The sequence below is a fragment of the Lichenostomus cassidix genome, chromosome 18 (assembly GCF_008360975.1).
Source record: "Lichenostomus cassidix isolate B80296 chromosome 18, HeHo_3.0, whole genome shotgun sequence".
In the NCBI taxonomy this organism is placed as follows: Eukaryota; Metazoa; Chordata; class Aves; order Passeriformes; family Meliphagidae; genus Lichenostomus; species Lichenostomus cassidix.
Window position 1 is genome coordinate 2,565,200 of NC_139498.1, and position 22,741 is coordinate 2,587,940.

At 63.4% G+C, this 22,741-nt stretch overlaps 4 protein-coding genes across 5 annotated transcripts in view; 1 reads left to right on the top strand and 3 right to left on the bottom strand.

Moving 5' to 3' along the window:
• Positions 1-13: 13 nt before the first annotated feature.
• On the top strand, positions 14-3,414 carry MTNAP1 (mitochondrial nucleoid associated protein 1). The gene is made up of 4 exons (XM_085077398.1): positions 14-1,226; positions 1,544-1,651; positions 2,019-2,135; positions 2,566-3,414. The coding sequence occupies exons 1-4, from the start codon at positions 53-55 to the stop codon at positions 2,592-2,594; spliced, it is 1,428 nt and encodes a 475-aa protein (XP_084933524.1). The 5' UTR covers positions 14-52; the 3' UTR covers positions 2,595-3,414.
• CPSF4L (cleavage and polyadenylation specific factor 4 like) lies at positions 3,304-7,344 on the bottom strand. Of its 2 annotated transcripts, none has more exons than XM_085077401.1 (7): positions 5,940-7,344; positions 5,422-5,571; positions 5,081-5,176; positions 4,814-4,907; positions 4,482-4,524; positions 4,203-4,384; positions 3,304-3,829 (listed from the first exon to the last, which is right to left on the bottom strand). In XM_085077401.1, exons 1-6 carry the CDS (start codon positions 6,037-6,039, stop codon positions 4,232-4,234), a joined length of 636 nt encoding a protein of 211 aa, XP_084933527.1. In that variant the 5' UTR covers positions 6,040-7,344; the 3' UTR covers positions 3,304-3,829; positions 4,203-4,231. The 2 variants fall into 2 exon arrangements, with proteins under 2 accessions (XP_084933527.1, XP_084933526.1); XM_085077400.1 differs by having other exon boundaries at positions 4,203-4,388; positions 5,940-6,688.
• A 1,190-nt stretch (positions 7,345-8,534) lies between these two features.
• CDC42EP4 (CDC42 effector protein 4) lies at positions 8,535-15,641 on the bottom strand. The gene is made up of 2 exons (XM_085077399.1): positions 15,551-15,641; positions 8,535-10,381 (listed from the first exon to the last, which is right to left on the bottom strand). The coding sequence occupies exon 2, from the start codon at positions 10,273-10,275 to the stop codon at positions 9,343-9,345; it is 933 nt and encodes a 310-aa protein (XP_084933525.1). The 5' UTR covers positions 10,276-10,381; positions 15,551-15,641; the 3' UTR covers positions 8,535-9,342.
• A 4,758-nt stretch (positions 15,642-20,399) lies between these two features.
• The window catches only part of SDK2 (sidekick cell adhesion molecule 2), a 45,588-nt gene continuing 43,246 nt past the window's right edge, over positions 20,400-22,741 (bottom strand). Inside the window, exon 45 of the mRNA XM_085077402.1 lies at positions 20,400-21,690. Coding sequence (XP_084933528.1) covers positions 21,334-21,690 — 357 coding nt within the window. The 3' untranslated portion in view covers positions 20,400-21,333. The remainder of the gene's footprint in view (positions 21,691-22,741) is intronic.

Here is a 22,741-nt window from a genome sequence, read left to right on the forward strand (position 1 = left end):
GGGGGTGCGGCGTTGTGACGTCACAGCGCGGCGCAGGGCTGAGGGCGCGGCGATGGCGGCGGGGCTGGAGCTGTGCCCGCACTGCCGGCGGCCCTTCAAGCGGCTCCGCGCGCACCTCCCGCACTGCAAGGCCGCCCCGCCACCGGGATCGAGCCCCCGCCCGGCACCCGCCAGCGCCCCGCGGCCCGCACCGAGCCCAGCTCCCCGCCCGGCCCCCGGTAGGGACCGAGGCTCAGGTGCGCGCCCGAACCCCGCCAGCGCTCCGGGAACGAGCCCCCGGCCCTCCCCCGCCACCGGCAGCGCCCCGGGGCAAAGCGCGGCTGCAGCTCCCCGCCCGGGAATCGCCACCCCCGGGAGCTCCCCCGGCCCCGCGCAGCCCCGCGAGGCGGTGTCGGCGGGGATCGTGGAGCCCGCGGTGCAGGACGTGGCCAGGAGCCTGGATCTGCACCCCGAGGAGGTGGAGGATGTTCCCAAGAAGCTGGCGAAGGGGGTGAAGGTGGTGATCGAGAAGCACCGCGCCAGGGTGCTCCGGGAGAAGGAGCCGCAGAGCGGGGCAGGAGCGGCGGGGAGCCGCGGGGGAGCTGCGGAAGGGATGGAGCTCAGCCCTGCTCCCCAGGCACAGCGCCGGAAAACTGCTCCGAAATCCAAGAGCAAGGAGGCTCAGAGCCAGGGAGCCGCAGGGAGCGGGACTGGGAGCTCCAAGGGAGAAAAAGGCAGTTTGAAAGCAACAAAAGTACTTCAAGAGCTCCCTGAGAGCAGAAATGGCCCCATCCAGCAGGAGGGAAGAGACAAATCCGCAGCAGGAGAGGAGCAGGTGCACCTGGAGATTGGGGTGGGATGTAAAGCCCCCGTGTCTGCTTTGCGTCCCAAGAACCTCCATCTGTCACTGACGGAGCCTTTCAGAGGCCAGGGGACATCCAGAAACGAGCTCGACAGCCTGCAGAGGCTGCGGGGCAGCAGGGAGCAGATGGAGGGAGTGTCTGAGCCCATCGTGAGCCTGGGCAGAGTCCCGGAGCTGGCTCTGCTCCTCACCCCCAAAACCCAGCCCTCCTGCTCATCCCAGCTCTCTGGCAGGATTGCCAGGGCTGGAGCCACGGGCTTGGAGTGGTTTCCAGATTTGTATGCTGATTACGAAGGGCTGAGGATTTTTCCAGGGAAGCACTTCCAAAAGGATGTGAGGATCGCGGTGGAGACGCCCCAGGGTGGTTTCTCAGAGGGGCAACAAGGTAACAAGAGACTCCCTGCTGGGATTTGGTGGGATGGCAGCTGGGAATGGGGCTGGAGGGGTAAGGAATGCTGAATGGAAACATCCAGGAGAATCCCAGGAGGTTTAACTGGGTCTCCTGCAGCCTGCAAAGCCAATGGTTGGTGTTTTTACAGAGGTTGGAGTCAAGCTCTTGCAGGTTTGGGCTGGTGGAGCCCAAACTTCGTGGGAGAGATGATTCCCTCTCCTTTTCCAAGCTCAAATTCCATGTGAGATCCCAGCTGCCTACCCAGCACAGGGAGCAGCACGGCCACCACACTGTCACTTGTCACCCTGCAGGTCCCCTCGGGGAGAGGCCCCTGATGGAGGTGAGGCTGGGGCAGCTGCACACCTGGATCAGCACCTGCAACTTCTCTCCCCAGGGGCTGCTGGGAGCAGTGCAGAAAGGTGAGAATTCCTGGCTTTTGGGGCAGATTCATCCCACTTCCCTGACTGACACTGCTGGTCCAGTGGATCTTTACAAAGCAGGAATCACGGAGTCACAGAATGGTTTGGGGTGGGAGGGACCATAAAGCCTGTCCAGCCTGGCTTTGGACACTTCCAGGGATCCAGGGGCAGCACAGCTTCTCTGGGAATTCCATTCCAGGGCCCAACCTCCCTCCCAGGGAACAATTCCTTCCCAACATCCCATCTCTCTCTGCCCTCTGGCTGTGGCAATAAATAGCCCCAACATTTTAGCCTCAGAAAGCTGCATGGAAACAGTGAATTCCCAAGACCAGCCCATGATTTATCCCTTTCCTTTCTCTCCCAACAGCCTGGAGCAGTTACTGTGCCAAATACATCCACGTGAGGCAAGGGGGACCTGCTGGGATCTCCATGCTCCTGGCTGGGTACTGCCTGCTCAGCTATGGCTGGAACTATCAGCACTTCAGTAAGACTTCCTTGAGGTCGCCTATTTCAGGAATTCTTCCTTTTGCAGCAGTTGGAAAGTCTGTTTAGCATTCCTGTTAATTAAAGCTCTGGAATAATTTAAATACTCCCTATTTGAGACTAATACCAGAGCTGAGAGAGCAGGAGTCTCTAGGTGAGCAGAGGAATTTGCTTAATAAAAGTGCTGATAAGAGTTGCTGACTCACAGCTTCTCCCTGGGGAGCACCAGGATTGTCAGGAGCACTTTGACAAGCAGAGGGAGGAGATGTTCTCTGGATTTCCTCACAAACAACAAGGGATTTGCTGGTGTTTGGGTAGTTTCCCCTTGCAGCACATAAACAGAGAAGCTACAGTTGGGCTCCTCATCCCAGCTGGAACCCCCAAACAGATCCCTGTGCTGACCCTGGAATGGTTTTGTCCCTTTTTTCCAGAGCGTCACCGCTGGCGTAAATACCGCTGAAGGAGCTGGAGCAGCACCCAAGGAACAGCCACAGCTCTTTGGGAGGCAGAAGAAACACCCAGGAGCAGGATCCCAGCAGGGATTCCCAGCAGCACAGGCCTGGTTGGGGCTGGAGCTGAGGAGGGGCTGCTTTGCAGGTCCCCTTGTGTGGCAGAGAGGTGACAGGGACAGCCTGTGGTCACCCCTCCATGGGCCAGGCAGCTTTTAGTGGGGAAGTAAGAAAGCATTAGAGGCACCCTGAGATATGTGTGTGCAGTAGAACTCCTGGGGGCTGCAGAGTCCCAAACCCCTTGTTTAGGGGACACAGGACAACACCTTATCCTGAGCTGTCCTTAGAGATTATTTGACAATTCTGCTATAGCTGAGTGTTGGCACTGAGGGTCGTGGCAGGGTGGGCTTCAATCCCAAGAACCATTCTCTAAATCACAGAGCGGTGCCTTGCCCAGCCCAGTTTGTACTCACCCCTTGTGCTGGTGGGACTGGCCAGGACCTGTGTGAAGGCACTGGAGCAGCAGCTCAGACCACAACGCCCTGATTCTGGGGAAGAAAAATCCATGGGATGAGCTGTTGTGCCCAAAGGGCAAACTCGTGTCTGCAGCAGGCAAACCAGGACAGTCAGGAGTGCTAGTTGGAGCCTGCCATTCCCAAACATGTCTGGGAAAGGGTTGGTCATGTTGCAGGCACGAAGAGGAAAAAGAAAAGCCAAGAATTAAAAGTGTGAGCTCTTTATTCTGTAGAGTGCAGTAGTGCTGTGACAGAGGTGTTGCACCAAAAAACTCTTTTACCAGCAATAAAAACCCGTGTGGATTTTCCTTTCCTGCTTGGGTTGTGATCTCAGAAGTGGTGTTTTGTGTCCCCTTCCCAGGGGATGAGCACATCCTCACCCTTGTGCCCAGGATCCTGGCACGAGCCAGTCCTGCACCCCTTCAAACCTTGGCAATGCTGCTGCTGTCCCAGCCTGCCCACAGCCAGCTGTGCCAGGGCGAGCAGCCAGCTGTGGAAAGTCCCAGTTTTCGTTGCATGAAGTGATTTCTCTGCTGCCTGTGCAAACTGTGAGCTGGTGCTGGGCAAACCCCGCTGGCTTTTCCAGTCCAGCAGTGCCCCAGTGCCATCTGTGTTGTCTTCTGTGGTGTCCTCCTGCCCTGATCCATGTGGGAGCACTGCAGTCACTTTCCCAGCAGCATTTCCAGCCGAGTCCTCCTGCTCTCACCAGCACAGGGTCTGACTGATCCGCTCTGGAGGCAGATGGAATGGAATCAAGCACTGCCACATTCCCATGTGTTCATTTTGACCCCATTTCCAAAGGAATGGGATCACAGAAACACCCCAAGACCTCCAACTGCACCAAACCTCTGACCCGGAGGGATTTGTTGTTCCCAGGGTTCTCCCAGTGGTTATTATCACTCAAATCCCTTCCCCTGTGGTCAGGTTATTTCAATCCAAGTACATCCCTCCTTCCCTGCCACTTCCCACCCCAGCTCCAGGGGAACAGGGTCAAATAGCACCTGGAAAAGGCACATTTCCAAGGAGGCTGTTTAGGGAGTCCCCACACCACCTCTCCAAGGTGACATCACTGCTCCCAGCCCTCCCAGTCCCAAAATCTCTCACCTTGGAGCAGGTGCCTCCTTCCAGCAGGCTCAGTGGGCTCGGGGCACAGCCATCAGTGTCCCACAGATGAGCTGCCAGGTGCTGGGTGACACGTGGAGGTGACTCTTTGGGTGGCACTTCCTCACCTCCCCTCTGCTCTCCAGCAGCCAGATCCCGCTGTAGCAGCCCCCATGGACATCCAGCTTCCTGGGGAAAAGGGGGCAGGAGGGGCAGTTGGCAGCTGCTGTCCCACAGGAGCTGGGGGGCAGCAGCCCCGTGGTCACAGAGAAACAGCTTCACCTTGGAGGGGTCTGTGCTGCTCGTCATCAGCCCGCCCTTGAGGCTGGAAGGGACACAGAGGACAGGCAGTTATTCCCTGTGGTGTCCCCTGAGGCTCCCCCAGCCCCTCGGGGATGTCCTGGAGCTGCTGCAGGCATCTCCACGGGGACATGGCTGTCCCCTGCCCACCCACCGCTAACCTTTGGTCACCAGCACAGCTCAGTGTGGGGTTTGGTTCATGCAGACCCTTTGGGTCCTTGTCCCTGACCCCACAGCCACCTCTGGAACCTTGTAGAGAGAACCTTTTCCCCCCCAGGCACATTCCAAGCCCCCCCAGCCTGCCCAGTACATACTGCACGAATTTGCACTTGGGTCCCTCAGGGCAGAAGCCCGCCAGGTAGTTGGAGCACATCACCCTCCTGGTGTGCTTGTACTTGCACAGGGGACCTGCCGGGCAGAAGAGACAATTAGGGACATCATACCGGGATTGTGGGAGCTCCGCTTTCCAGCAGCCCCAAGCCCAAATTCCCACTGGGTTCCTGGGGTCCAACTCCCCACCTGGGCACTCCTTACCCACCCAGCCCTGTCCCTGTCCCAGCCCTGTCCCTATCCAAGCTCACCACGCCTGCAGAAGCCGCGGTCGTACCAGGGACAGCCCACGGTGCTGGCGGTGGCATCAACGTGCAGGAAGGGACAGTCCTTGTTGCTGCACTCACCTGCGGGAAAAGGGGAGGGGACATTTGGGACATGTCCCAACGCGGCGGGAATCACTCAAGGATGGGAGGAACAGGAGCACCGGGACGCTGACCCCGGCCGGGTGACAGTGGCACTTCTTCCCGCAGTCAGGAGGTGGCATCAGCCACTTGCTCGAGGCCAGACCCGAGGGACGCGAGCGCTGGGATGGGAGAGGCTCCTGGAGGGGTGGGAAGAGGCTCCCCGGGATGCCCAACCCCGCACCTACCGAACTTGGAGTAGAAATAGCACTCGGGCATCCTGGTGGCGTCGTAGTCGTGCAGGAAGTCGCAGCTGTCACCCTTCTTGCAGAGCCCTCGCAGCCAGTGCTTGCACACCGCGGGCTTGGCCCCGCCGCGCCGGGGGGGACCCTGCACACCTGGGGACACCTCTGTCACAGCCAGCCTGTCCCCACTGCCCCCCAGCCGCGCCGGGGGGGACCCTGCACACATGGGGACACCTCTGTCACAGCCAGCCTGTCCCCACTGCCCCCCAGCCCTGTCTACACCCACAGCCCCACAGCGAGGAGAGCGTCACCTGCCACCCCAGTGATGGGACCACAGGGACACTGTGGGGACACTGGGAGCCGCCCCGACAGCTTTGCCAGCTGCATCCCCGAGGGAGCAACGCCCGGAGCCAGGACAAGAACCACCCAAGCATTGTGGTGGGTGCAGCACGAGGACAATCCCAAGAGCTCCCGCAGACCTGTCCCCCCCAAAAAACGTCACAACGCTGTCCCCAACTTACTGTCCACCCCCGGGAAGGGCCGAGCTCCTCGCTGCTGCTCCACATCAGCTTCCGAGTCAAACCTGATCTTCTCCACACCAGCCACCAGCTCCTGCATCATCCCTGCCCCAGGAAGAGCCTGCTCCAGCCTGGCACAGGCAGGGAAAGAGGCAAGGAAGCACAGCTCCCAGGGGCTAGAAAGCACTCCCAAAGGAAAACAACTCTCCCACCGGGAGCACCACACTCTGGAGGTCCCTGCAGCCACCTTGGGCCACAGCAACACTAAAAAACCCTCCTCTTCCTCCTTCTCCTCTTACCCAGGCAGAGCAAAAGCAGCCCAGGCAGCCCTGGAGTGCTGCATTTAGAGAGGGAAGTTGCCCACATCTGATCCCAATTTGCAGCCCTGAGTGGCTGGTGCCGCAGCTGGGGAGCTCAGCCCCGGGCCCCAGCCAGCCCCTCGCAGCCTCCCCACTCCCACATCTGCTTCTCCTCCAGGAAAAGCAGCTGGGGCTGGCTGGGAGCTGGGTTAACCCCTCACTTCAAGGCCTTAAATGGAGCCAAACATGGCTGAAGTGCTGGGATTGCACGTTCCAATAGCATGGGATGGATCCTGGGGGTGTTTTGGGGTGCTCTGCATGCTTTGAGCATCATTCAGTACACAGCAGTGCCAGCTCTCCAGGGCCTGGCAGGACAGACCCACACCCCTGGGCTCCTGGAAAGGGTCACACCTTGGATCCTGATATATCATAGAATCATGGAATGGTTTCTGCTGGAAGTGTCCTTAAAGCCCATTTTTTCCATCCCTAGGCAGCGACACTTCCACCAGCTTACCCTGAAGCTGCTTCCATCCCTGCTTTGGGCTTTCCCAGCTGCCAGGCTCCAGTGGCACATTCTGGGCATGACCACAGTCCCATGCCCTTCCTGGAGCCCACGGGAGCAGCCTGGAGAGCCCCTGGATTTCTCCCAACGCTCCATCCCTGCTCCGTCACGCGGCTCCCGCGGCCACGCTCAGCGCCCGGAGCGCCGTGGGCTAACACGGCCGATGGAGCCCTGCTCCCATTCTGTCACTTGGGATCAAACCACTGGAGCAGCACTGCCAGAGCGCTGCCCGTGGGTGCTGCAGGGTGCTGGGCACCCACTGCCCACCCAGCAGCAGTGTGGGACATCCCCGGTGCCACCCCGGGGATGTGGCAGGATGTCACTGTGCCCACGGAGGGGCTTGGGGAGGTTGGGGGTGCAGCCTTGCTCCCTGCAGCTGGCACTGGCCGGACACTGGTGGTGCTGGTGTCACTGCCCACTAGCCCAGGACAGCAGTGCTGGCTCTGTCCCTGCTCCCTCCAGGTGTTCCAGGGCCACCCCCTGTCCCATGGAGCAGGGCCGTGTCCCAGCTGTGCTCAGCAGCCCCGCACGCACTTTCTGCCCCATCAGCTCGCAGCACCGCGGCGCTGCCGAGCCTGAGCCTGGAGCCGACAGGCGTCACAAAGATCAGCACGGCCAAGTGACAGTGGCAGCAGCCCGTGAAGGGTCACCCCAGGGCTCCTCCCCGCCCCACAGCCCCGGGGAGCCAGGGGGGCAAACCCCAGGGACAGAGCCTCACTGCTTTGTGCCAGAGCATCCCTAAGGGACGAGAGGAGCCAGGCGTCCCCCAGCAGCCTGGTGACCTCCCAGGTGACAGCAACCAGGATCATCGGCTCAGGGGGTGGGACACGGGACCCTGGCAGAGGCATGGTGACCGAGGCAGAGGCAGCCTGGTGAGATCAGAGCCTCCAGCTGCAGCTGCTGTTGTTCTCCCTGTCCCAAACAATGGCCCAATGTCCCCTGCCCAGGATGACAGGACAGGACCCCATTGTGTCCCCACTGTGGCACAGCATTTGCCCGCTCCCCTGGCTTCTCCAGGGAGATCCATTTGGGAGGACAGGGGCATCCAGTTCCCCCCCAGGGCTGGGAGATGTAGAGCGGGTAAATCATTCCCTCTCTGCAGTGAGGAGAGCCTGGCCAGTGCTCCATGCTCTCCACCCGCTCAGGGAAGGGCTGTGGGGCCATTCCTGGCACTTTGCCCCATCTCAGCCCAGCTCCATCCAAGGGGCTGGAGTGGGAAGTCATTCCCAGCGCTGGCAGATTCCCATTTCACCAGCGGCTGAGCTGTGGGAAGCTGGCTGTGGGATGGGAGTGACCTGCCCTGCTCGCTGTACTGGGATCATCCAGGGCCACGGCAGCCCCATGGGGCCAGGAACCCCCAGGGCACCCCTTGGCCCCCAGCCCATGAGAGCAGGGACAGCCAGTCCTGCCCCCCAGCACTGTCCCCTCCTCCCCGGCTGGCCCGGAGCAGGGCTGGCTGAGGAGAGGGCAGTGTTGGCAGAGCTGTCCCTTGGCAGGAGCCGCCTGGCCCGAGGGTCCCAGCCCAGAGCCAGATCCGGCCAGCAGGAGCTCTCTGCTTCCTCAGGCAACAGGCAGAGAAAATTCAGCCACCGCAGGTGCCCAAACCACGGCCAGGGATGGGCAGCCAAGGTGGAGGCAGCAGGACAGGGCTGGGGGTGGTGGCAGCACAGGGACACTGGTCCTGCTTGGGCAGCAGGGCCTGCCATGTGTCACCCCTCAGGAACTCAGGCCACTGCAGTCACTACCATTTCCTTTTATTCCTTGCATTTTACATACATGGTATAAAACCTCCTGTTCCAGCCGCCTGCTCCCGGCACTGCCCAGCCCCACAGGGACACCGAATTCCCTGGCTCCAGGGGCTTCCAGATGCTCCTCCCACACTTCCATCAGCATCCCCAGAGCTGGCTGGGGACATCTCTGTGACCCCCAGGCTGGTTGGAGGGTCAAGCATCTGGGATGGATCCATCCATCCATCCATCTGAGAGATGGGGAGCGAGCAACTGCCACGGCACTGGGAGGCTCTTGGTCTGCAGAAAGTCCCCAAGAAACCCAGGAAGTTGGAGCTGCCCACAGTCCTGGGCCACCTCTGAGCTCCAGAGCCAAGTTCTTCCTCACGGGAAATCTTCCCTCAGTTAAAACCAAAAGAGAGTAGAGAAAGGTAAGTACAAATCAGAAAACAGTAAAAACTGTACGGCAGAAAATATATATATATTACTAAAGGGGCTAAAACTCCAAAGGCTCGTCTTGTTGGATCCTAAAGCGCTTTACATGGGCAGGGGGGCAGGAGAAAGGAGCTATTATCCAAAGTCCAGCAGAAAGAACCAAAATCGAGTCTGCTTCCCCCTCCCAGGAAGTGCTGGAGCTCTCCAGGGGCTGACAGATGTCAGGAATGCCCCCAGCGCCGGGAGCAGAGCGCTGTCCTGCTGCAGCAGGGGAGGGAGAACGAGGCAGGAGTTGAGTCTTCCCCAGTGCCACCATTGGGGTGTTCAGCCCTTAGTCCAAGCAGTCGCAATGAGAACCAGACCCTCGGCTCGGCCGCCCGCCTTTATACCCGGATCTCGTCATCATCCTCATCGGCGAACGAGAACTCCTTGTCGGGGCGTTTCGGGGGTGCTCCCCGCTGGCTCGGTGGCCTGGGGACAGGGCTGCGCTCCTCGGGCCCCGAGGTACAGCTGGACGCCGGACTGCTGTCCCTAGGGCTGCGGCCACCGGCGCCACGGGCCGGGCTCTGGCTCGGCGGGGACGTCACGGCCACCAGCGGGGACCCCGGCGGGGCTGGCTCCTCCTCCTCGCGGCTCTCCTCCGCCTCGGGGTCTTCGTCCTGCTCCCACTGATCCTTATCCATGATGCTCAGCACGTCCCCGAGCATGGAGGGCCCCAGGTCGATGTGGAAGGACATGATGGACTCGGCGTGCTTCAAGCCCGCCCCACCCTTGGCCACCACCACGGGCAGGTCCGTGATGTCCCCGAAGTCGCGCTCGTCCAAGGCGGGGCTCAGCGGCCCCGCGGCCGCCCCGTTCGGGCGCTGCTGCTCTTCGGGGCTCATCTCCTCGGGCAGCTTCTTCACGGGGCTGGAGGAGAGGCTCTTGGGCAGCTGCCCCGCGCTCCTGTCCACGTCCTTCTCGTTGAGCTGCGGCAGGGACACGGCGTTCTTGACGAAGAGCGCCGAGTCCCGCAGCGAGCCCAGCATGTCCCGCCGGTCCCCGCGCGTCACCGACTGCGAGCGCTTGCTGCTGCGGAAGCGGCGGGACAGCAGGCTGGGCTTGGAGGCTCCCGGCTCCTCTCCCACCTCCGGCACCGGCTCCCCGGCCTTGCTGGTGAGGAAGGAGGTGTCCCCGAAGGCGTCCCCGGCGCGCCCCACGTGCATGGTGTGGCGGAAGTCCCCCAGGGGCGCGCTGATCATCTCGGCCGTCAGGTCGGCGCGCGAGCGGCGCTTGGAGTGCGCCGAGTTGGACACGAGCTGCTTGAGGATCGGCATGGTGGCGGCCAGGGGAGGCTGTGTCACGCTGGGTCCTGTGCCTGGCGGTCACTCACTGCTGGGGCTCCACGGCCGGCGTCCCACCGGCGTCACGGATGGGTCACTCCTAGGAGAGAGGAGGGAGGGACATGGTCAGGCTTCGAGGATGTGGGTGGGCACCAGATTTCATCTCGCCAAGCTGCAAAATGTGACCCTGTGCCCACCAGCTGCTTGGGTCTCCTGGGAGTGGGCTCCATGCAGGGCATCACTCCACAGGGGACACATCCTCAGAGCCCCCTGAATGGGTGGGTCCCAGACCCATCCCCCCGAGCAGAGAGAACTGCAGGAGAAAGATCTGGGCGCAGAAATCCTTCAGGATGATCCCTGACCCTCTGCCCCATGTGAGTGGGCACCGAGGGAGATGCAGGGCACCACGGGCACCCACTGTCCCCTCCTCGTGCAGCCCCAGCCCTCCGGCGCAGGGCACGGCAGCTCCAGCCTCTGCGAGCTGCACGCTGAAAAGATGCCTGGGATTTTTTTTTTTTTTAATTGGAAGAAAGCAGGGAGGAGCAGACGCCAGGAGGAATTGGAAACAGACGGCAGGAAGTGTGTGAGGAGGGCGTAGAGCCCCCGGGAGGCACCGCCAGGCGAGCAGGGGGACGGGGGGACCAGGATGGGGACCCCTTTGTGCTTGGCAGGATGGCGACGTGGGGACACGGCTTTTCTGCTGCCCTGGAGCCCCTCAAAACCCCCCATGCTGCTCCTTGGAGCTGAGCCCATGTGTGACCATCCCCACCATCCCCAGCCGTGTCATCGTCACCGCTGTGACTCAGAGGTGACAGAAATGACGAGGGCTCTGGCTGACCAGAATGTGAACGGTCACGTTACTCCTTCCCTCGGCCACCTTGGGGCCACCAGCCAATCTGTCCAGCCCAGCACACACACAGCCACGCAGGAGGGGACAAGGACAGCCACCACGTCCCTGCATCCCGTGGCGCCAGGCAGCCCCAGGTGGTCCCGGGAGAGGCTGCCGGGGAGGAAGGGCCAGTGGCCGCCCGCTTCCTCCCGCTGGGCACCGCCGGCGACACCGCGCCCCGTGACACCCACGGGGAAGGGACAAGGGACGGACGTGTGTCCTTGGAGCGAGCCTCAGGGTGGGGGCACGTTCCCCCCTGCCCCAGAATGCAGCTGGAAGCGACCCAGGCCCCACAGCCCACGGGCAGCAGTGGTCCCAGCACAGCCCAGCCCTGCCCTGGACAGCACAAGGACCCACAGCACCCACCCCACAGCAACCCGTATGGTGAGGGCAGGGTTCCGACCCCCTTCCCTCCCCAAACCCGCCCTGTGACATCCTGCTGTCCCCCACGGGAGCCGCAGGACCTCAGGCAGGCTGTGTTCGGGCAGGATGGACTCTGGCCCCACGCTGGGGCAAAGTCTCATTGCCCAACCCTTCCGTGTAGGGCTCCCGGATGGGCCTGGCCAGGGCAGGAATGCCCCAGGGCAGGAATGCCCCATGGCACGGCGCTGGTGGCACACGGCCACACTCCCTGTCCAGCCCTGTGCAGGATCCCCCCACCCCACAGCCTGAGCCCCCCTCGGCAGGACAGCCACCCAGAGCTGTGACAGCACATGGAGGGTTGGCTGGAGGAGCCCCTAGCTCACCCCCAGCAGCTGGGGGAAGCCACCAAGGAGCCACACCTCCTTGCTGCACCTCAAACCAGGAGCCAGGAGAATTCCTTCCCCCTCAGCCCATCCCAACGCAGAGGAGCAGCTCGCTGGACCCCACTCCCTCCCCGGGATCTCCCGCACGCCCGGCCAGGCGCGTGTGCGTGGCACAAACGCTTCCCCCTTCCAACATCTCCTTCCAGGCCAGCATTCCTCCAGCCTTTGGTTCTCCATAAAACAAACACTCCCGGCGAGCTCCCCAGCTGGGCCAGGCAACCGTGCTGCTGATTTAGGCCATCTGGGGACTGTCCCTCCCTAGTATTTAGATTTCGGGGCCAAGTTCAGCATTTGTGAGATACTTTGCAAGCCGCGGCAGAGGGGCCACCGGGAGGTTGGAGCGGGACCGACCGGGCCAGCAGTGCTCCATCACCGTCACAGCCTCCAAAGCAGCACCGTGTCCCCCTCCCCTCAATGCTCCAGCCCACAGAGCCTGTACAACAGCAGCCAAAATCTCCCCCCATTCCTCGGTGTTTCCCTCCCAGCTCACCCTGGGAGGCGATGGCAGCACAGAGGGACACTGCTGCCCGTGCTGCCCACACAGCCCGGCCCAGGGGAGATGGACACAGAGCCCTTTTCTCCTCCTCTCGCTCGGGGAGAGCAGATCCTGTGACATTCCCGCTGCCGGTGCTTTCACAAAGGAAACCAGGCCAGGGAGGCATCGCTGGCGCTGCCTGTCCAGCCACCTACCAGGGGAAGCTGCTGGTAACCTGAGAGACTTCGCAGGCACCTGGCAGTGCTGCCCATCCCGGGGCAGAGAGCCCAGAGCACAGCCAAGCCCCAGCAGGGCTCTGGGGAGAGGGGAGGGGACAGGACCTCCATATACGAGTCGAGGACAAGAGGGATAACTCACACTGACAGCCCTGTGCTGCTTCCCACCTGGCCTCTGAGCCCTTTGGGATCACAACCTCCGAGGAGTGAGAACCTGAGTTGCCCAGGGACACAATTGTCCCCGTAAATGAATGTCTGCTTGTAGGACAATGCAACCTGCACAGAACTGGGACAGCCCTGGCCAGGACCACGTGCCCTGATGGTGCAGGCTTCCCACGAGACCCCTCTCCATCCTCCTCATCTCATCCTGCTCAGCATCAGTCACCCGTGGGGACCAGGTGAAAGTGGCTCAAAGAAGGAGGCCAGTGAATGAGTGCACACAGGAGAAACGCCAAGTCCAGCCACATTCCCATGCATCCTGCCCCCAGCTCATCCTGCTCACAGGCTGGGAAAGCCAAACTAGGAAAGCATCCTGGCCGGCCCAGCCGGCTCCAAACGAGCTCCCCAGCTTTGCCATGCAGAGCCCCCCAGGCAGCACCCCGAGATCAGAGGATGCTCTCCCCACCCTGCCGGGTGCTGGGGCAGGGGCTGTGCCGGACTGGTCGGGTGCCCCACGCTGCCCAGGGCCAGGGAGAGCCCACACACGGGACAGGGAGGTCACCCCGCCTGCTCAGCCCCACTTTCAGGTGAGCTGCCCCTCGGGGATCCTTTGATCCTTTGATGTTGGAGCCCGGCAGACAGCGGCTGGAGACAGGGCACAGATCACACGCTGCCACCGCCGGCCCAGGAGGGGACCCAGCCGCTGTCACACCCTCGGTTGGGCTCCCCAGCGAGTCTTCCCAGTGCCTGGGGGCAGACGGTCCTGTCGGTGCGGGCAGCCCCGGCGCCCCGGTGACCGCCTCCACCCCGGCGCGGTGACAGGTCTGGTCCTGTCCCTGGCATCGGGACGCCGCTGCAGCACAACCGTGGGATGCACGGAGCAGCCTGTGGAAGTGGAAAAGCCACTGCCAGCGAGCATCAGAGCCATCAGGGGATGGAGAAATGGCACACGGGGCGGGAGGAGAAGCTTGGCTCCCGCCAGGGCTCTCGGCACACGGATCAGCACCGGGCTGGGAACTCACCGCCGGTGCCAAAAGCAGAGAAGCGCTCCCCGAGGGACTGCCAACAGCCAGGAGGTAGCCAGAGTTCAGCAAGGAACTATTGGCAGGACACGCCAGAACACGCACAGGACCATAAATCCTCCAGCTCCGGGGCCACGAACCAGCCCGCGGCTCTGCAGGGCCAGGAGGGGACTTTTCCGGGGGGGAAAGGTTATCTCCTCGCTGGCCCTGGATCTGTCTCTGCAACAGGGGCTGGCCGGGGCTCGACAGGATACAGGGGCTGAACAGACCTCCCGACCTGCGCCGGGCTCCGAATTCCTGCGGTTTCGCTGGGGTGGACGGGAAGTAAACAGGCAGACTTCCCACAGCGCGGCCGCGGCTCCCTACCTGCCGGGGGCCCGGATCCCGCAGCCGGCCGGCTCGGGGGGCCCGCGGCGAATGTTTGCGCTCAGGACAAAACCCAGCGAACAAAGGGAGCGACCGGCACGGTCAGCACAACGCCGCTGGCAGCGGGGCTGGCGCTGGGGGCCGGGGAGGGAGCCCCGCGGCCGCTCAGCCCGGGGCACGGAGCCGGCAGGCTGCCCCGGGGATGGGGGCTCAGGCCAGGCTCGCTCTGCAGCCCCAGACTCACACACACCGAGCCTCCTCGGTGCTAAACCTCCCCTGGAGTCGCTCCACGGTTTCCGAGGGAGCTGCGTCCAAAACAGATTTGTTTACTGCGTGCCCGGCTGGGGAGCGAGCCCTGTCCTGGGTGCAGAGATGGCACGCTGTGCCTCAGTTTCCCCCCACAGCCCGTTAACGATCCCTTTGGAACAGCTCTCCTGCTCTATAGATCCCAACTGCCTTTGGAACAGCCTTCCTGATCCATAGATTCGGCGCTTGGAAACATCTATACTTCACGCTGTTGCTGCTGCCGGGGTCAAACCGGGGCGGCGTGGGACGAGTCCAGCGCCCCACGAGCGGTCGCTGCCCACGGAGCCCCAGTTCTACGGGCACCGGAGCGGGTCAGGGAGTTAATCCCGTGTCCAGTGCTGGCAGAGCCGGGCAGACCCTCTCCCCGGGGCGCCCGTGGGAGCGGCGTGTGCCGCCCAGCAGACGGGAACAGGGCGGAGGGCAGGCTGCGGTCAGCCGGGACCCTGAGCCCTATCCGGGGCCACCGGGGGATGAGCGGGACGGGGATTTCGGGCGGCTCTGACTCAGCACCCGCCGGCGCCCATCGCCGGCCAGCCCCGGGGTGCCGCTGGACCCGCTCCAGCGCGGCGAGGATCCACCTTCCCGAGACGGGCCGCGGGCAGCCACCGCCCCGGCCGCGACCACCGCCGGCCCCGGCCACCGCCACCCCCGCGCGGGGCTCGGCGGAGCGGCGGGCGAGCGGGCGGCGATCGCCGGTGGGGCGGGGTGAGCCGGGCCGGTGCCCCGCGCTGGGCAAACAGCGCTCCGCATCCTGTTAACCCCTTCGCCCACCCGCGCCGCGCACCGGCCCCGCGGCCCGGCGGGGAATGAGGCGGGGGGTCCCGGCCGTCTCTCTGCCCGGTACCGGAGCGCGGCAGCACCGGGGACCCCGCCCGCCCGCCGGACAATAGCCGAGCCGAGCGCGGCGGGCTCTCCGCACGCCGGGACCAGCCGGGCCGGACCTGGTCAAGCGGAGCCGGGTCTCGCCGGGCCGCCGCGACCCCCGGAGCCCCCGGTGTCCCCCCCCGTACCTGCTCGCCCGGGCCCCGCCGCCGCCGCCGGTCCATGGCCGCGCCGCGCCGGAACGGAGCGCCCCCTCCCCGCGGCGATGACATCATCGCCCCGCCCGGACCAATGGCACGGCGCCACGTCACGGGGCGGTCCCACGCCCTCCATTCAAACCCGAGTGGGGCGGGGGGGAGGTGGAACCCTTGTCCCCTGCGCGGCCCCGCCCGGGGGTCCCGCGGGAGCGGGGACAGGACAGGACAGGGGTCATGAGTGGGGATCGGCAGCTCCCGGGGGGATGAGGGGGTCGGCGGGAGTGAGGGTCACAGGTCCTGTCCCCGCTGGGATAACGAGTGGGGTCCCTTTTGGCAGAGCAAGGAGCTGGCCGCACCCCTGGCAGAGCGGCGGGGTTGAGGTGGTGGTGGTGGGTGACCGAGACTAATTAATTAAGGGGAATTAAAAACCGCGCTTAGACGCCAGGAGGAGGCTGCTTCATCCCCAGCGCAGCAGCGATCTCCTCGTTCCCCTGGTGACCGTGACACCTCCGAGGCTACACCCACCTCCCTCGCAGTGCCCCCAGCTCCCTGTCCCCAGCCAGTCCCACCGCTCCATCCCTTTTGGGGGGCTGTGAGATCCCTCCAGGCCGGGGGCGGATTGGGTGGGCGGTGGCCAGGACACGGTGGCAGGGGCTCCATGGCCACCCCAGATTTGCAGCGCTGGTGCTGGTGTGGAGCTCCACGGCCCCAGGGATGGATTTCATGCCCCCCCGGCGCTGGCGGTGAATTCATGATCATCCCAACCCCACTGACAGAGGGCTGAAAGGGAGAGTGCTGGGCTGCACAGCCGCTCGCGGGGATTAAGACAAGACCTTTGTGGGAGAAAAGGGGCGGGAGAGCCGAGATTATCCCGAACCTGCCTAATGCAGCGTTTCTTGGGTATTCCGGAGCATCTGGCGTCTCTGGGGAGGGAGGCAGGGTGGGGTGCAGGGGCGTAGCGAGTGGGGTGCTGGGATGCTCTGGCCGTGCCACTCTTGGGGTCTCAGATGCTGGGACAAGACGCTGTGAGGTCCTGAGGTTCCTCATGTCACTGGTGCCAGCAGGGCCAGTCCCTGATCCGGGGGCTGGTTGTGGCGGCATGGGGTGGGCAGCGCCGGGCACTGAGATGGCTCATCTGGGTCTGACACTTCCTTCCGTGGAAGGGAAGTGGTGTAACCACAGAGCTGGTGCTCCAGCAGGCAGCGAGGGCCAGCGCGGCACTGCAGAGATGCTGGCATTGGCACCCAGGGCACAGCCTCTGCCCCCAGCCCGGGTGTCCAGCACCATCCTGCTCATGCCTGTGTCTCCATTCTGGGCTGTGCTGCTTCCTCCAATGCCGTTTTCATAGCCTATTTTATTGGCAAATTTATTTTCCTTGCTTTCCATACCGGGAAACGGAGGCCAGAGGCAAAGCCCCGGGCCTGCTGCTGAGCAGGAGGCTCCTGGAAACCACCGCCGCATGCAACAGTGCGTTTAGATGGATGAGGAAGAGGAGGAGGGTTTGCCACAGCCCCCACCGGCAGTTCGACCCACTCACGTGGAGACAAAGTGTGTGTTCGAAGGCTGGTGGGACACCAGCGCAGCGCTGCTCGCCTCACCTGCCGCCGTCACGGGAGCGTGGAGATAGATGGCTGAGACAGCGCAGTCAGGAGGGATTAACATCACCCGGCTGCTGCGAGCCGCCGGGAAGGCTCCCGCGGGCTGGCCTGGCTCCGGCTGGGAAGAGCAGGCACCCACTCAACTTGAAAAACTGCCTGGGAGAGACGGCCCCCCTCCCGTTTCCCCGCCGCGCAGAGCCCCGGGGCTGCAGCCGGCCCGGGGGAGGCGAGGTCGGGGTGCTGGGCGGCTCTGGAGCACGGATCGCTCCCGCCCTTCCTCAGCCATCGCCGGCTCCTTTTGCTGCTTCTCAGCAGCTTTTGAAAGCGGAGAAGAAAAAAAAAAAAAAGAAAAGGCTTGAAAAGCACTTTGAAAAGCAGGGCAGGGAGAAGCGCCCGAGTTCCCGGCAGCCTCATCCCCTCCTGCTGCTGCCAGCTCCTGCCAGCTTTGTCTGCCGACGCTGCCGAGACAGCGGGGAGTTTTCCTGAGCCCCAGTGCTGCGGATCACTGTCCGGATACCCCAGGGTGCCAGGGCAAAGCAGTGCCCCCACAGCCCCCCCAGAACCCTCCAGCCCCAGGGCTCAGTGCTGGCTGCTGCCAGAAACCTCCCCAGTAACCCCCCAGCCATTCACCCACAGCCAGGGGTTTGGTCCCTTCCCCACGCCGTTCACCCAGCGGTCAGCAGTTAGCCAGCACATCCTGGCAGGACGCTCTGCCCACTCCCCAGTGGCACCTCGGCACCCAGGGGTGCCCAGGTGGGCACCGGGACAAGCTGGGTGCAGGTGGGAGCCAGCCGTGGGCAGATTCTTGTGCAGCCTCCCTCTTTCCCAGCCGGAACACTCTCCTGGCCAGCAGTGCCAGGGATTTGGCTCCCCAAACCCAGTGCCCACCTAGAAAACCATCACCTGGATGAGCTGCAGCCCTGCCGGCCTCTCCCAGGACAGCTGGCTTGCCAGGCTGGAACGAGGTGACATTTAAGGTCCCTTCCAACCCAAACCAGTCCGTGATCCCATGATCCCACCTGGAGCAGTGTGGCTTCTGCAGCGCCCAAGGAAAAGCCCTGGCCTGGCACAGGGACCCCTCCAGGGTGGCACCCACAGCGTGGGACAGGGGGCACAGACCTGGGTCCGTCCTCTCGGCTGCTCTCCTCTCCTCTCCTGCCACCCCCGGCACGGAGCAGTGCCCCAGGCACGTGTGGCTCTGAGGATGCGCCGAGCCCCGTCTGGCCCCTGGCGTGGCAGGAGGGGCTGTCCCTGTCCCCAAGGCCCAAGGCAAGGGAAAGGTGGGGACATGACACACTTGGCTCTGTCCCAGGAGCTGGCGGGGAACCGGAGATATCTGGAAGACTGGGAGAGCCCAGGCTGCAGGGCTGCTTGTAAAATAAATAAATTAAAACAAATCAGAGACTTCAGCCCAGCTTTATCTGTCACAACCCTCACTTTTGGCACATCAACATCTCCCCTGGAGCAGGGAGCAGCTTCAGCTCCAACGCTGCTCTGTCCACCCAGCAAGGTCTGGGGGTGCAGCATCTCCCCTGTGCCCCACTTTGGCTCTCTCCCCCAGCAGCAAGGGCTGCTCTGCCCTTGGGAAAACCACAGGCCAGGGAGCAGCGCTGGGGAGAAGGTCAAGGCCAGTCTGGTCCCTGGGGACTGATTGGTGCTGACAGCTCACCCTGCCCGGCTGCAGCACAGAGAGCTCTGGGAATGGCAATGGGCAGCCACACCTGCCGGGAGGGGCTGGGATGGTGGGGAGGGACTTTGGGAATGAGCTGGTTGGTGGGAGAGAAGTGATGATGCTCAGTGTCTTCTTTCTCCATGAGCCTGGCTGGTCCCGCTCCTTCTGTTCCATGGGGAAACTGAGGCAGCCCAGGTGAGCAAGAGCTCTCACCAGTGCCACCTGCACTCAGCTCATCCCTGCTGTCCCCAAAGCGGGTCCTGCACAGCAGCTCTGGGAACAGAGGCCTGACCCGCTGCCATGGTGGGATGTGGGATCTCACCCACTTCCTCAGGCTCTGTGTCCCTCGGCTGTGGCAAACCACAGGCTCAAAGGGCTCCTCCCGCCATCGCCACCATCACTGCCGCAGGGCTCTGGCGCTCCGGCCGCAGCCACACCGGCGGTGTCACCTCCCGGCACGGTGCCAGCGCCAAACCTGCTGCACATGTGGCTGCACCCTCCGGCTTCTAGCAGCTAGGGACGAGCTGGGGCAGGGCAGGTGAGTGGGGCTTGGGCTCTGCTCTGTCCCAGCGCTGGGGATCCTACACAGATCCCACTGTTCCCTCAACGGGAGATGTTGGGGGAGCTCAGCACTCAGTGCTCGCAGGGCTGGCACAGGATCCTCCCAGGAGCCACCATCCCTCATCCAGGGATCATCCCCGATACCAGGAGCACCTCTGGCACTGGCAATGTCCCTTGCACAAGGAGAAACCCTTGCACGAGGAGCATTCCTTGCACTGGGAACTCACCTGTGCTGCTCGACTCCCCAGACCTGCTCTGCCCCGTGGCTCCATGTCCCACCCCTGGCGGGAGGAAGGTCCCTCTTGCACAAGCCAGGCTGCCTGGGGCTGGAGTTGGGCTGCACAGAATTTGTCCAGCCAGACACAGACCCCTCTCTGTCCCGTCTCTCTGTCACCTCGAGCAGGGTGCCAGGGGTCCCTCACTGCACAGGAGGGGACAAGCCACCCCTGGGTGCTGCACTGCCTTGGGCACCAAGTAGGTCAGATGAGCCCCAGGTGCTGTGACAGGGACAGTGCAGTCCCCACAGCCCTGGCAGCCCCTGGCATGGACTCAGTGCTTTCCCAGCACCGTTGGCAGCTGAGCCATCCCCACCTCCAGCCCCCGCTTTGGCTGCCAGGAGGTGACAGGTGACGAAACCTGAACACATCACCTGGATTTTCCTGCCAGGCCTGAAGGGCAGAACAAGAGAGGGCAGCTGTGAACCAGCCCAGGAGACATCCCCAGTGCCAGGGCTGCTGCTGGCAGTGCCCAGAGTGACAGTGCACTGGGGTCACCTCCCTTCTTCCCTGTCCCCCCACCCCAGCAGCTCCAGACCACACTGGGATGGCAACATGCAGGACAAGGCCACCACTGGTCCCTAGACCCTTCTGGGCTCAATCCAGCCCCTCTGGCACCCTTTGCCCAGGTCCTTCCCCGGTGCCATAGGGCTGACACAAGCCCAGAGGGGCAGCAGGACACACAGACACATCCCCCTGGCCCTTCCTCCAGCAGGGCAAGGTGACAGAGAGGGGACACGCTGATCCTCAGGCTGTTTATTGGCATCTCCCTCGGCTCAGCCCGGGTGCCACAGCCCTGCCGGGCTGGTTCTGGCTCACCCATAGGCACTGCAGGGGCTTGGCTGTGCAGAGACCCCCAAAACAGCCACGGACCCCCCCGGGCATCAACCCCCCCGGATGTCCTCAGGCCTCTGCACAAAACCCCCACTAAAAAGTCCCAAACCACCAGAAATACCGAGGGGAGGCTCCAATCGCCCCATCCGAGTCCTCACCAGAGCCCCCGAGGTGCAAAATCAGGGGGGATTGAGCACCACATGCACCCCGCCGGGGCTCTCCTGGGGTTTCAGTCCTGGCTTCTCCTGGGGGGCTGTGCTGGGTCAGGCACAAACGAGGGGAGGAATGAATTGTCCCCTGGGATCCTTCCCCCTTCTCCCAAAGGCTGGGGGGTCCACAGTGGGGGGGTCACGTCCAGAGGTTTTAGGATCAGCAGAGCTCCTCTCGCCCTCCGCAGGCAGGAATCTCCGTGTCGCCACAAGCGGAGGGGACGGGGTTTGGCACGGCAGGAGCCTCGTGCCCAGCGCCCAGCGCCCCGGCCAGGCCGGCAGCAGGCCCAGGGCAGCCCCGGTGGGTGCCAAGGGCGATGTCAGTGCACCCCGAGCCCCCTGCCCCACCTTGTCCGAGGAGTCCGTGACACAGCTGTGGCCAAGGAGGGGACAAGTTTGCTCCCCAGCGCCGGGGATGGTGCTTGGCATCCAGCTCCGGTGAGAAAGCAGAAAACCCACGGAGCTGGGGCTGCTCCCTTTCCTCCTCCTCCTCTTCTCTCCCTCGCTGCTTTTTCCTTTTCTCTCAATTTCTTGGGGCTTTTTTTTTTTTTGCTTTTTTTTTTTTTCCCTAATTTTTCCCCCTCTCCTCTTTTTTTTTTTTTTTTTCTTTTCTTCTGTTTAAATATCAAACGAAAGAGGAAAACCCAGCGATCGGAGCTCTGGAGCCAGGGGCCAGGCTGCTGGGCGGGCGGTACAGGGTCCCGGGCTGGCTGCTGGGGGCGTTGCCGGGGGTCTGGGGGGTGGGAGTCCTGCTGGCTTTGGGGCGGAACAGGCTGCCCTGCTGCGTGGAGGTGCTGTTGGACAGCGGGGTGTGGTCGGGCTCGCCCGAATCGCTCTCGGTGTAGCTGTACGCCTGGGCCCGGGAGATGCCCTTCTGCTGCCGCCGCCACGAGTTGTAGTAGGTGGGGTCGCTGATGTAGTGGTTGACAAAGGAATGGGCCTTCTGGTGCGCGGGGTCCACCTCGTACTCGCTGTCACTGCCCTGAAAAACAGCGCGGGGGGACGTGGTGAGGTGGGGCCATCGCCCACCAGCCCCAAAATTCAGTGGGGTCGGGCTCTGCTCCCAGCGGCAGGATGAGAGAGAACGACCCCAAGGGAGTTTGGGACATCAGGAGGAATTTCTCCATGGAGAGGGTGGTCTGGCGTTGGCAGGGGCTGCCCAGGGAGGTTTGGAGTCCCTGGAGGTGTCCAGGGAAGGCCAGGATGTGGCACTCAGTGCTCTGGTTTGGGGACAAGGTGGGGACAGGGCACAGCTGTGACTCGATGATCTCAGAGGTCTTTTCCAGCCTCAGTGATCCTGTGACTTCCAGTGCTTTCCCGGTGCTTTCCCAGTGCTCTTTTGGGAACGCTGGCGAGCACATCCCGAAAGTATTTAAAGGCTGGGACGGCTAAAGCATCACTGGGGGGTTTCTGCCTCTTGCTAAAACAAAATAAAACCGTATATAAAAGGTTCCTGAGCGCTGCCGAGGCCGCGATGCCCCCGGGCTGGCGGGGAGGGTGTTTTTGGGCTCTGCCGGTAATTGGATTCAGCTTCTCCGGCGGCGCACAAAGGGCCCATTGAGGGCGGTGGGAACTGCCCCGCGCCAGCGCCAGCTCCCGCAGCTCTTCACAGCTCCTCAAAAGCCACTCGAGCCCCGCTCGGGCCGCAGCGAGCGGAGCCGGCATCTGCCAGGGAAACAGCCGGTGAGGGCAGCGACGGGGGGGCACCCTGGGCACGGTCCCCTCCTGCTCGGGGACCTTTTCCTGGGTGTCAGCCTGTCAGATGTCGCCCAGGATCCACCCTGGGGGTGATGCTCCCATGGCCTCCCTGGGGCTCCACACCCCTGCCCGGCCACAGCTGCCCGCGGCCCCGGGACAAGACAAAGGTGGCATTTTGTGGAGTTGGCAGAGCCGCGGACGTTGCCACCAGCGACCGGGCAGCGGGACAGCCCCCAACCCCGCTGACCTCCCGTCCCCCGTGCGCTGTCCCCAGCAGGCCTGGCAGCCCCCCGCAGTGTCACATCCGCAGCACACGGGCCGGGGGCTGTGCCAGC

Coding starts and splice junctions, on each gene's coding strand:
- MTNAP1 (XM_085077398.1), top strand. CDS start 53: ATGGCGGCGGGGCTGGAGCTGTGCCCGCACTGCCGGCGGCCCTTCAAG. Junction 1,652..2,018: donor GCTGGGAGCAGTGCAGAAAG/GTGAGAATTCCT, acceptor CTCTCCCAACAG/CCTGGAGCAGTTACTGTGCC. Junction 2,136..2,565: donor CTGGAACTATCAGCACTTCA/GTAAGACTTCCT, acceptor CCTTTTTTCCAG/AGCGTCACCGCTGGCGTAAA.
- CPSF4L (XM_085077400.1), bottom strand. CDS start 6,039: ATGATGCAGGAGCTGGTGGCTGGTGTGGAGAAGATCAGGTTTGACTCG. Junction 5,572..5,939: donor GCCCTTCCCGGGGGTGGACA/GTAAGTTGGGGA, acceptor AGGTGTCCCCAG/GTGTGCAGGGTCCCCCCCGG. Junction 4,525..4,813: donor CCCAAGTGCAAATTCGTGCA/GTATGTACTGGG, acceptor TGTCCCTTCCAG/CCTCAAGGGCGGGCTGATGA.
- CDC42EP4 (XM_085077399.1), bottom strand. CDS start 10,275: ATGCCGATCCTCAAGCAGCTCGTGTCCAACTCGGCGCACTCCAAGCGC.